Source organism: Hibiscus syriacus, unplaced genomic scaffold (assembly GCF_006381635.1).
Source record: "Hibiscus syriacus cultivar Baekdansim isolate YM2019G1 unplaced genomic scaffold, ASM638163v2 tig00013285_pilon, whole genome shotgun sequence".
Classification (NCBI taxonomy): domain Eukaryota; kingdom Viridiplantae; phylum Streptophyta; class Magnoliopsida; order Malvales; family Malvaceae; genus Hibiscus; species Hibiscus syriacus.
In genome coordinates, this window is record NW_024062299.1 from 350653 (window position 1) to 363742 (window position 13090).

At 36.6% G+C, this 13090-nt stretch overlaps 1 protein-coding gene and 1 pseudogene across 1 annotated transcript; one reads left to right on the forward strand and one right to left on the reverse strand.

Moving 5' to 3' along the window:
- Positions 1-375: 375 nt before the first annotated feature.
- Positions 376-3267, forward strand: LOC120205953 (CBBY-like protein). Its single transcript, XM_039205700.1, has 11 exons — positions 376-723; positions 830-879; positions 1018-1081; positions 1172-1220; positions 1327-1395; positions 1754-1812; positions 1910-1990; positions 2249-2403; positions 2502-2586; positions 2768-2911; positions 3003-3267. The coding sequence occupies exons 1-11, from the start codon at positions 464-466 to the stop codon at positions 3103-3105; spliced, it is 1119 nt and encodes a 372-aa protein (XP_039061631.1). The 5' UTR covers positions 376-463; the 3' UTR covers positions 3106-3267.
- Positions 3268-3947: 680 nt separating this feature from the next.
- On the reverse strand, positions 3948-11356 carry LOC120205950 (annotated as a pseudogene).
- Positions 11357-13090: the final 1734 nt, after the last annotated feature.

Sequence of the window (13090 nt, forward strand, 5' to 3'; positions counted from 1 at the left end):
AGTTGGGATTGAGATTGGGATGTGGTTAGGTTTATGGTAAAAAAATTGATTAAGAATTATTATTATTATTATTATTATTATACTTATATATATATACTAATTATTTTATTTTACTGGAAAATTTTATTTGTTTAAATCGAATCGAGATAAATTTTTACTTCAAAATTCATTATATATTTAAGATAAATGAAATATCACTAAATGTTCGGATAGATAAAATAAATGAAAATCTTTAATTTTTTTTATCGAGATCCGACGGTAAAAAAAAACAGCCCCGCCAATTAATCAAATTTCATGGGTCGGGTTAGCCTGGACCCCAAAGGAAAATGAAAAAGAGGGAAACAAGGGTGTAATGGTAAATTACATTGACAAAACCCAACATTGAGTGAGCCAGAAACGGACTCTTTGGCTGCCAGTCACCTCTCTCTGGAGGAAAAAAAAAATCTTTGGCATAATTCCCGACATGGAAACCGCTTGTTGTTCAATCCTCTACAGTCTCGGCTTTTCAAAAAACACCTTAACTCCAACTATTAATACCAATCGTTTGCTACCTCAGAATAGCAATCTCCGTTCACTTCCTTCGTTTTCCTTTACTTTCCCGAGAAACTTTAACTCCCAAGGAAAAAAACTGCAATTCAATGGCTTTACTGCTTTCACCTCATCCTCTAGTAGCCAAAACCAAAACCCATCTCAGGAACTGGCTGTTCTTCTCGAAGTTGATGGGTAAATCATATTTATAATGCTAGTTTTTGGTTTCACTATAGTTCTCTTTTATTCTCTCGTTTTGGTTACATTTTTTATATATGTTTTTGATTTATAACTGTTTCAGGGTTCTTATGGATGCATATCAAGCTGGTAATCGGCAGGCCTTCAATTTAGGTGCGACAGATGAAGTGATCATATGTCTATTGCGCAAAAAGGATCTAAAGTTAATATTTCAGTTATTAAGCTTCATGATTATCTGCTAATCATATGTTTATTACTTAATTTGCTGTTTATTGTCCTAATACTTACCAGCATTTCAAAAGCTCGGTCTTGACTGTGCAAACTGGACTAAGCCTGTATATTTGGATCTTGTAAGGTGAAATCTCAGCTAGGGTTGCCCCTTTTGTTTATTTTATTGATTGAAATTATGAATCTATTTGAAATGTAATTTGTGATTACTTTCCAGGAGAAGTGCTGATAATGAAGAAAAGATGTTGGTTCTATACTTTAATCGAGTACGTTCTTGTTGTTGAAAACCTTAGATCATTTTAGAGGTTAGCATTGTGTGTTCTCCTGTTGTCGCATCGATCATGTGGCTTATGGTATGCTCTAATCTGGCAGATTGGTTGGCCTACTTCATTGCCTACAAGTGAGAAGGACTCATTTGTGAGAAGTGTCCTGCGAGAAAAGGTAACTTGAATCTATGTTACTCCAAGGTGCGAGTATGGCACGAGTCACATATGATTATGTTTGATTTTTCTAAGGTTTTTCATGTATTTGGAGTTGGAGGACCCTTAGTGATAACATGTCTAGATATTTGTCCCGACCAAAATGAACTGTGCTCCAAACATCATAGAGTCGGATCTTAATAAAGAAAATATAAACTTTTTCATGGATGTAGTTCTTCTGTTATACTGTCATTACAGCTTTGACTTCTTTCTTTACTACACAATCTCACAATCTTTCTTATAATTGTTTTAGCTTTTGCTTTCTGTCGTGTTTAACTCGTGCTTATAGCGTGAACCGATGGATTTCTCGTTATTGGCAGAAAAGTGCACTGGAGGGACTCATGCTGAAAAGTTTACCTCTACAACCCGGAGCTGAGGAGTATGTTGCCATTCTTTGGGTTTGTTCATTTCTGAATGTTATGTTTCCTCCTCGGCACCAATCCCCTAACCCTTGTTTTACTGGTGTGTTTTTACAGGTTTATTGATGATGCATGTAACAAAGGAATACCTGTGATCGTCTTAACATCTTACAGCAAAAATGGGGATAAAATTGCTCGGTATGTTCTACTGATCACCAATGTTATGCTGTGTATATTTCTGCTATATAAGAGATGTAATTCCGTTCTGATTTGCCTCCCTCTTCTCTTCTAATATCATGTCGGTTAAGCATGTTCTGATTCATTTTACAGCAGCACTAAGAGCAAATTTCAATGACAAGCCACATGATAGTTCATCTAATGCCTTGTAGTCCTTTTTATGCATGGAAGCGTGCTAATGTTTCCCTTTTCTGTTCATACTATAAAACAAAATAACAGCTCTATAGTTGAAAAGCTTGGTGATGAACGACTCACGAAAATTAAAATTGTTGGAAATGAGGAAGTAGAAAAGAGTTTATATGGTCAACTTGTGTTTGGCAAAGGAGTGTCGGCTTCTTTGGATGAACAACTAGCTAAGGAAGCAAGAAAAGCAGGTATATATTTTCAGTCCTTGTGCTTGGCGAAAAATGACAGTGCTTGTTTTGGTCCGGCTGGTGGTTATTAAAAAGTCTTATTCTTGCTTTGTGGCCAGCTTTGGCTGAGAAACAAAGAATAGCGAAGGAGGTTGCATCCATGCTGAAAGTGAGTGTTAACATTGATACCACCTCTTCTGAAAGGTCGGACCTCTACTTCTCTTTTTGCTCTTCAGATTTCGTTTTCTAACAGAGGCAGACATAGTGAAAGGAAAATGGCAACTCTAAAGTCATCTAACCTTTTGCTTTACCTGTTTGGAAAGCTCTTAATTCCGTTCTCCACGCGCATCCTTGATTGAATTACTTTGTTATTCCTGGTATTCAGCTTGGAGAAGATTGTAGTTGCACTTCGTGCAGGAGCAGAAATTGCTGAGGTTCCTGTCTGCAATTGTGTCCTTATCGCAGGAAGCCAACCTGGACTTGATGCAGCCGAGCAGATAGGCATGCCCCGTGTTGTGTTGCGGAGCAGGTAAAGGCTTACTTCTGAACCTTGTAAACTGTGGTGCTACTCATGTCTCTTCTTATGTGAAGCAATTCATTGATTGTCAATTCTTCTGCAGTTTCACATCCAGAGCAGAGTTCCCTACAGCCAATGCTATAATGGACGGGTTCGGAGGTCCGGATCTAACTATCTCTAAACTATGCCAAAAGCGATGGTCGTGACTCGCGAGACTCGGTCTTGTGCTGTCAGCTGTGTTGTGAATCAAGTGCCTGAACTAATTCACCAGCATTTTATGCAAATCCATTTGAAAACTTTTGTAACATGATGTTTTATGGGTCAAGCAGATACAAGCTTAAAATTTGTCATGGTTTTTTTTTTGAAGATTTTGGATTACCTTTTTCTCGTCAACATAAAACCTTATTTTTCACATGTATGAATTGCTATAAAACTACTGTTCTCATTTAGCTTGCGATTTCCAAGTTGAAATTCCTATGGGCATGGAGCTCAGGTACCATTTCGACTGCAAATCACCAAAGGAAAAAACTGTAAGTCGATGAGAAGAGAAGTTTAGTTTAGCTTCATTTACTCACTAACCTGAGAGAATTGGTGATGATCCACAACCTGTAGCTCTAAGGAACTCATTGTTACAGAACAATGCACGGACCACTAACTTGATATCCCTGTATGCATGCTAACAAGTTCGCGTGTACATTCAACCGGTGAAAAAGCAAAGTAGCCAACTTGAAACTAGAAAATAACATGTTTCAGCTAGGAATATCCCCACATGCCATTTGCAAGGAAAACAAAAGATTTCATTATTTAAATTTATTGAATATGTGTACAATACAGATCTCCCTGGCAACTATGGTAAACCTATTCTAACCCCCCCCCCCCAAAAAAAAACCCAACAAAAAAACCCAAAAAAAAAATTAAAAACACAGCCGAATTCTACATCCTCTGTTACATATGTAAAAGACCCTCTCTCTCTCTCTCTGTGTGCGTACGAGCGCGTGTCTACGTCAATATATTCCCATTTTTCATTGTATTTGAACCTATTTTTTTTATAAAGAAAGCTCTGCTTCTTAAGTTTTTGTGTTTCTTCTTCTCTGCGTAAAGTTGGGGCTTGAGTACTCGATACCACCATCAGACACACAAACGTTGGATGAAACAGATGACTCTGGGATTGAGCTTGTTGCACTTGGCTGAGTTTGATTCCTGAAACTCTGAAAAGCTACAGATGATTGTTGCCCGGGGGACTCGGGAGTTTGATGGCCTTGAGCCTCTTCGGCAAGTCGCTTTAGAAGATTTATCACAGTAGGAAGAAACCTCGATGAAATGGAGATTAGCCCAGCCAGCTGGAGAGAAGGTGAACAAAGAAATTGAATCACTAGGTAACATTCCAAGGAACAAAATAAAACATGAAATATTGAAGATACAAGCCCACAGTAAGACGTTTCAGCACCAACTTGTGTTCATCATCTACGAGTATATTATAGATCATGCTTTCATTCGCATGCCGAAAAGCCAAATTAGAGTTTCGAAAAAAGATATGACATGGGAAACTTCACATGAAACAGTAAATCGCTGGTGACAACTACAAGCGCAATTGTCAAAAATAGAGTGCATTATCTTTCATACTCACAGTGCCATGCTGAAACTGCCCTGGGACATCCATGGTTACCCACATGGCTTTTGAGATTAAAAATGCAACAAATAGAAACATAAGGTAGAGGGGATTCCTGTTTCAACAGCAAAGAAATATTATGATGAGCACATAAATTAACACGACCGTCTGTAGACAAGGAAGATCCATATTAGTGTACTGAACTAAGATGGGATCGGGATTTAGATGAATGTTCATGCTAAACCCGGGGCTTGGACATGTTGGTTTAAGAACCGTCGTCCATCATACCATGGTAGCAGTCTCCTAGTTATGGGGTTATAGCCCCAACTCCTGCTAACAACTAGCGGTTTAACACCCTTTAAACGAGCATTGCCCAACAACAAATTAAGTTCAAAGAAAGGGATGAATAACTGCACTATACACTTTAGATTACATGAAGTTACCTTAGAAGAAGCATAAATTCATTAAATCCAAGGATAACCATTGCTGCAATTGCCCATGGAGGAGGTAACCAGGAGTTACTTTGCTTGTACGCCTCCTAAAATAAGAAACAAAATCATTATAAAGATAACCTAAATTATTTCCTCATTGATATGCCATCTCCTACGACTAGAAAGAGCAGCAACCGACCGGAGCACTAGATTACATACCTGTGCTGAAATAGCTTGAGTAACAGTAAATTCTGTCTCTGCTTTGAATTGTCTCCACAATGACTTGCATTGCACAGGTGTAATCAGGGTATTTTCAGGAGGTACCTAATACATGTGTGAATTTTAAATAAGAACTTTGATTTGACGAAGTACTTATTACATTACAAACTAACCAACCCCCATTACCTCCTCCCATGTGATAGATGCAAGAGGGTCTGGAGAAGTCACGGTTCCTTCCATTAGGGAAGAAAATAAAATGTTTTCAATTTTATCTGGTTTCTCATCCAACCGTATGGCAGCCATAACAGCTAACAGCCTCAGAGACTGCAAACATTACAATAGTTGAAAGCCCCTCAGATTGCTGCAGCATGCAATTAGTGTACATTAAAGTTCCACAAATGAAATAATCCAAAAACATTACCGCAGTACGAGCATCCTTAGTGATTGTCTTAATGTCTTCTTTTCCAGTCCAAACTCTTGGCATTGAATCATTGTCATGACTGAAGATAGTTGAGAACCTGGTACATTACATCAAGCATTAAACACAGCAGACTATTAAAACCGAACAGCAACAACAAAGAAATTGAAATCTAAGATTCTCCACCTATCCTTCATGAGGATCAGAACTTTTCCAGCTTGTTCTTTTGCTTTCTTCACAACCAAATTTATAGCATAATCACTCAAACCTTGCAGCATTCTATCCATTGTAGATTGGTCTAACTCAAACTAGAAATAGCAGTTGAAAACTCTGACATGGCATTCTCGGTCTCACGTGTAAGAAGCTTTCTTGTTGAAGCCCAGGTGTCTCTTCCAGCAGTATCAAGTAGAGACTCCACTGGTTCAGATAGTGATTGTCTAAGTTTTTCCTGAGTAAAACTAAAATGTCAGCACTTTGCTGATTGATAAAACAATAGTGAGAAGTTTTAATAAATATCTACAGATAGAACAGTCATACAAGGTTGAATTTACTAAATAAAATCACCTCATATCTAGCAATCAATTCAGACAATTTTGCATTGCGAACAGATGATATGTGAGCATCAATATCGCGTCGCAGTTTTTCCCTCACTTTAGAAGCATCCCAATTAGCCTGTCTGATAGCAGCATCTGTAAGAGAAGAAAAATAGACCATGAAAATAGATAAACAAGTTGAACATACTAAACTCAATACTTCTAATATTGTATTATTATAACAATTTAGGATTGTTTGACATAGTTAATGAATTCATTACATTACCTGCACATCCCTTGTCAAACTCAAGCATACAAGACCTGGTACATGCATGAGCAGAAGCTGCAAATCCTTCTCCTTCCTTCAGCATCCGTTCCAGTCTAAACTTAGACTTAAAATCTTCAAGTGCTTTGAAGCGTAGATGTCCCAGCAGGTTGAGAAAAGCAGGATGCACAAGCTGCTCAATTCAAGAGAGAACCTCAATAAGAGGAATTTTTTTATAATATCAATTTTTTCAACAAGCTTACTCATTATGACACAAACGAAAATCATACCAGCATGTTAGAGTCATGAGCACATACAGATATGCAAATGATCCTAAAGATAATGAAGAGGCAACAAATAGAAAATCTACTCACTTGGCCTTAAGCAGATTGCATATTACATTTAGCATTAATGCATATATCAGTAGATTAGTTGGAAGGTTATTTAATTTACAATCAAGGAGAGTCAGAAATTCATTCTACAAATTAAAATATAACAGCCTCCGCAAGAAAGCTCTAAACAAAACCTCATGCAGGGATTAATAGAACCAAAGAGAAGTTGCAAATAAAAATAATAGATATTGATAAAATCAGACCTCCCATCACCAAATAATACTATAAATTCATGAAAAAAGGAATTAAGAAATCCTGCAGTTGCATGTTAACTAGATCCTTGGTGAATGCTACGAACTTCTTAGAATTAAATTTAAAAGCTTCAATGTTAACTAGACAAACAATCTAGCTTTTGAAACAGAATGGGCATAAAAATGGTAGAAGCAAATGGAACTTACATCCAAAGCTTTTGACTCCAGTTGTTTCCGTTTGCATTTCTTACACCCTCGTCGAAGTAGATTGCCTCAGAGTCATATCTATGGCAAAAGAAATTGAAAGTGTACAAGCGGGGTTATGTTTTGTAGGGAAAAGAACAGTGGTCCTTTATGAGTCATAAAACTATCAAATCAATTAAACAATTAAAAATAAAAACTAGGAACTACCCATGGAAGTTTGATGAGTGAAGAAACCTTCCAACTTAACAAAGGTCGGTATCATAATGCATGGCTTAAAGCCTTTACTATAGCCAAAAGGTATTTTTTCCAATTTTGGAAGACTATCCTTTTGCATCCAATTCAAATCAAAATAGAGGTGCGTCAAACAACAATTACGTCACTCAACATAGCAGCCATAGAGATAAACTTACTCTGAAAAGTAGGTTTCTAGGATAGAGCTCAGCTTTCTCCCAAAACCAGATACTGTCCCAGATTGAACAGCTTCTTCCAATGCTAACCAATCCTACACAATATATACTATTTCCATTACCAAAAAGTATTCAGTAAAAAAAGTAGCATTTAAGTGGAAGATAGCTGCAAAGTACCGCATCACAGGATAGGTGACAGAACTTCTCATTGGCAATCTCTTCGCAACGAACTGTGGCAACCATTACCTAATGAACATGATGAAATAAACATTTTCTTAAACAAGGAACAAAGAAATGCTATCTGGGTAGGAAGATATGGATGAAGAGAAACCTTGTGCGCAGGAAGATCCAAATCCTTATTCTCTTTTATAACTTTCCATATCTGTTGTGCACTGAAAGAGAATCCCGAGGCAGGGACAACACCCCGTCTATCACCAGCTAGTCCTCCTGGAGAAATAGAATTGAAAAAGCGTTGCCTTAATTCAGACACCTGCATAAGATACAAGATAAGGCAGTAAGGCTCTAAAACCACCTTTTTTTCTTAATACAATTTAAGCTTGCTACTTCAAACCTTCTCTAATGTATCCACACACAAAAATGGATCATGGGATCCAAAACACAATTATTTGGTTAAACAAAGTAACATGACAAGACTTAACAACTGTCGCTAAAAGTTAGTTAGAGAATAAATTTTGAAGTATGATGAAACTTGGTTAACTAGAGAGTGAGGCTACCTGTTCTTTGAATAGCTCCTCTTTTTCTTCATAGCTCGATAAAGCAGTGATCTCCACCTTCACGTCAAAGTTGAAAGATGAAACAATGTTTATAGCCATGTAGGAACATGTAGTAATAACTAAAAAAGGATATTAATATCTTACATTAAAGAATTCACTGAGGGGTGTATCTTTATGAGCCTCAGGTTTACTAACTACATTCCATATCTGCAATAAACTTAACCAATTACAATGCTAGAGAAAAAAAGATAAAGAGGGGAGGGGAGTGTGGAAATACAGAATACACGACATTACCTTTTGAATATCTTCCCTTAGAATAGGCTCCAAATATTCAAGGGGGGTCTACAAAAACAGTCACAAAAAAGGAAGGGGAGAAGTGAATATCCTAACGGTTTCAGCACAAAGCCAGATGATGTCAAAACTTAGTTTAGAAGGAAATGGAAAGTGAATACCTTTGTTTTATCACGAATAACAAATAGCAGTTTTGTTTTCCGGGGGCTGAATAATCGCATCATAACCTTGATTAAAATTAGAGACAAGACTCTTAAACACAATTAACAGAGCAGATAAACACAGGACAGTTGGAGATAAACACAATTAGCAGAGCAGATAAACACAATTAACATGTGAATACAGAGTACCTGAAAAACTGTTTTCAGAAGCGGTTTGTTGGCAGCCTGCTCCCGACCAATATCATGACACCACCTATATCAATATCCAATATCTAATTAACACCTAAATTTATTTCTAGCGTCCTATTCAAAAATTAGGGTGAAATATGAACAACGCCAGATACCATTAAGCCAAACCCATACATTACCATTGAAGAACCATGACAATAAAACAAAAAATATATAAAAGATAAAAAACACTGATAATAAAAGACCTGATGATTTACTTCAATGGATCAAATTAAAGAATTGGAGCTATATCCAATATTGTCTAAAAGCTTCATAACATATTAAAATATTACTCATTCTAATTCAGGATTTCTTTGCAATCAAAGTAAGAAAAGAAAAACAACAGCACAAGAACCATGAGTGAGCAGTGAAGATGCCATTAATTCAGGCCTTAATTCCAAAGCTAGCCTTTGGAAAACACAGTGAGGTCAACCAATTGATGTTTGAATACATTTGAGATACTGAGAATTTTAAAGGTTCACGCGCTCTTGGTTGAAAGTTTTATAATTGTGATTGAATTGTTCATCCAGAACAGGTAAAATGCCGTTATATCCAAATTTAAATACAAAGCAAGGATGTACTGGTAGGATTTATAGTGATTTAAGAGGATCTTAGCAGTACTGCTGATAAATTTGCTTTTAAGGCAAGAAACCCTTAATGCATTTACCATAAAATATATGAGACATCAAAAGCATGCATCTACATACATACATGTTTATTAGCACAATATCAGCAATTGCCAAAGCAAAAAGGGCACTTTGTTTCTCAAATGTAGTGTCATCCTGGAAAGAAGAGAAATTAAAAAAAAAACAATGAGAAGATAGTGGACAAAGAAATATGAAAAACCAAACAAAAATGAAAATAACTGGAATAATTAATTAATACACATTTTATATCTAGTAATATATTCTTTGAGGCACCCTTCACAAATTCAGAACAATTATGTCTTCCATGTTGTTATCTATCTTTCTGTGTGTCAGTGGATTTTAGAGACCAAAAGGAAGCATGGTAAATTGGTTGTGATACATACATCCATTTAATTCCCCAAGCCAGTAAATGTTCATATGACCATATCTCGCTAAAATAAAACAAATGCAGAGAACATTTCAGTATTTCACTCCAATTTGATTTTAACAAGACTCTTACTCAATAAAAGCCCTCCCTTTCCAAATGAAACAACTTATAGCCTGGTTCACAATGCAAATACTATTATCTTCAAAAGTCAAACATTTTTTAAAAGGCTAGTTACCTCGCCTCTTTCTCTTCCATCAGTACCTTCCAAATCCATGGCAATTGTGAAAGGCTGTATTCCAACACAATGTGCAATCTAAATACCCTTGGTGGTTTGACTCCTGCAATGAAATTAGATCGGTTTAGACATCTATCATATGATAGGGAAAATAAAAGCAAAAAGAAAACAGAAATTTAGGAAATGCAAGAACTAACCTTCCCCTATATGCATCCATCTCCCTGAAATTTGTGTGGAAAAGATGATTTAACAGGGTGCTCTTCCCTGTGAATGGAAACAAGACCTTTTAGTCGACAAGGCAAACACAATCGTAAGTAATTCATTATAAAAGCTAAAAATACATGCTGGCATCCCTATAAACCATCAGATTGCCTCAGAAAATACTACAACAACAGTTGGGATCAACCTAATGGGTTATCAATAAACTAAACTCACAGAGAACAACTAAAGAATCTCAACAGTTACATATAAAATAAATATTACATTAGAAAGATAAATGGTAACCACTGTATTAGCATACAATCATTAACCTTTAAAAGTTAAATTTCTGATTAAAAATAAAACAATAGGATGTTTACATTCGATATTTTGTGAAAGAAAAAAAAAGAATTTTGAATGCACAGGTTCACTTACAGAGATAGTAACGCACAAAATCCAAATTCAACTAAACACTGTCGATCAACTTAACTCGATATTCAGTTTCATTTTAGCATTAACAAAAGTAATCCATTATAGAAGCTCGATCTCGAATGAATTAAGTAGTCGAGTTGGACAAAATTGAATTAAAAGTAACTATTGAAAAAAAATATTACAATTTCAACAATAACTTGTCCTAGAAACTTCAACGAGCTAAAAATAGACATGCAGGAGTCGAAGTACAAAAAACGGAGTAATAAGAGAAGGACAGAAAGCTCGAAACGAGTAAGAACGCAAAGGACAGAAAGCTCAAAACGAGTAAGAACGCAACGCACCGCTGCTCTGAGGGCCCATGATGGCGACGACAGCATAAGAGAGGCCACAGTTAGAGAAATTAGTAGTCCGCATGAAATTTTCGAGTCCAAACACATTGAATTCTCCATCTCCATCGATCAATTGCGTCGAGCAACAATTGTCTAACTCCGCCATATCCACAAAGAAGTATCCACTGTTAACAACAACAGAGAAATTAAGGTGGACCTGCAAGCACCGAATAAGCTGTAACGAAATTAGGTTTCGGTTTTTCTTGGTTATAGTGAAGAAGAATCAGATACTGCAGACAAAGCTTTTTTCTTTGAATTTTCTTTGAGGCTTGTTTGGATTTTTGGTGGTTGTGTCAGAAGGAAAGCGAGGGAAAAGGCGAAGAGTGGAGAAGAAGGAACCCAATAGAAGCCTTGTGACCAGAGTCTCGGAATAGCTTGTCTCTCGGGTTTGCCAGAATTTTCGTTTTCTTCTCATTCCTTTTGTAAAATACTCTTTTAAGTTATTTTGCAATGATGAAAGATTGAAGTGATGATGATGATGCATCATCATCATCATCATCATCATCATCATGGTAAATAAATATAGTAGGCTTTATCAATAAATTTATCGCAAGATTGATCTTTAATATGCATACATTCTCTCGTGAGTTTGTAGCGAATATAAATGAATTGATTATATTTTTATTTGTATTCATTTATTTATCAAATAAATATAAATTATTAAAGTAAAGTATAAATAGTTTTTTAAATTTTATAGTTCTTGTATTTTAGTCACCTAACTTTTGAAACTTGTAGTACAGTCATCTAACTTATAGAGGTGCTTGTATTTTGGTCACTCAACTTTTAATTGTTTGCAGTAAGATCTCTATCGTAACCATTTACTGATATGACACTTAACTGTCGTTAATCCCCTTCCCCTCTTTTTATTCGTTCTCTTCTTCTTCTATCGTTCACCCCACCTCCGGTCAGCGGTGGGTCACAGCTCCATCTTCATCGTCACCGATGTCGTCTACCGACCATATCCCGACCCTCGATTCATACTCACCGTCCACTGTTTGTCCCAAATCGTGAGAAAATCGTTCGAACACCAATACCCGATCTCCGTCGTCAATTGCCGGTGATCGTCACCGTAGGTACCAGTAGGAACATTGCCTCATTTTGACCAAAACTTTGCTAGCCACTCACCGAGACTCACCTCCGTTCGTCGTGGAGAGGGCCCTGAATCTCGTCAAAAAATCCAAAATCTCCTTTTCTATTTTTATCGATTTCCGGTCGATAAGGTTGTCTGTTCGCCACACCGCCACCACCGTTGAAATCCTCATACATTTCCGAACAAAACCCAGTCTGTCATGGCCCCTATTCGTTGTCCCTCCTCTGTAGAGGCGAAGAAGAAGAAATCGGATGAGGATGAAGAACATAAGAAGAAAAAGGAGAAGGGTGTTAACGACAGTTAAGTGCCACGTTAGCAAAACCTAACGAGAGAGTACGACAACGACCTTACTGAAAATGATGAAAATTTCGATGGTTGTATTAAAAGTTGAGTGACCAAAATGCAAGCACTCTAAAAGTTAGAGGACTATTTATATACTTTATCCAAAATTTTATTAATACTCGTTTATTTAACTTAATAAACAAACCTAAATGATTCACAAACTTCTTATTCGTTTACACCCTTAATCATACCACCGTAAAATAATATCAAATGACGTTAATTTGAAGCCAAAATAATTGGTTTGCATATTTTTTAACGGCCGAACCGAAAAAATGCAGGCTATAGTCCAAAACTTAGAACGGAAGATACAAGTGAAGGAGGTGGGCTTCAATGACCCAATGGGCCCATTGCTATATGGTCAAAACCCTAGTCAATGGAGACACCACTGCCGAACAATTTTTTGTCCTG

Coding starts and splice junctions, on each gene's coding strand:
- LOC120205953 (XM_039205700.1), top strand. CDS start 464: ATGGAAACCGCTTGTTGTTCAATCCTCTACAGTCTCGGCTTTTCAAAA. Junction 1,082..1,171: donor GTATATTTGGATCTTGTAAG/GTGAAATCTCAG, acceptor ATTACTTTCCAG/GAGAAGTGCTGATAATGAAG. Junction 1,813..1,909: donor CTACAACCCGGAGCTGAGGA/GTATGTTGCCAT, acceptor GTGTTTTTACAG/GTTTATTGATGATGCATGTA.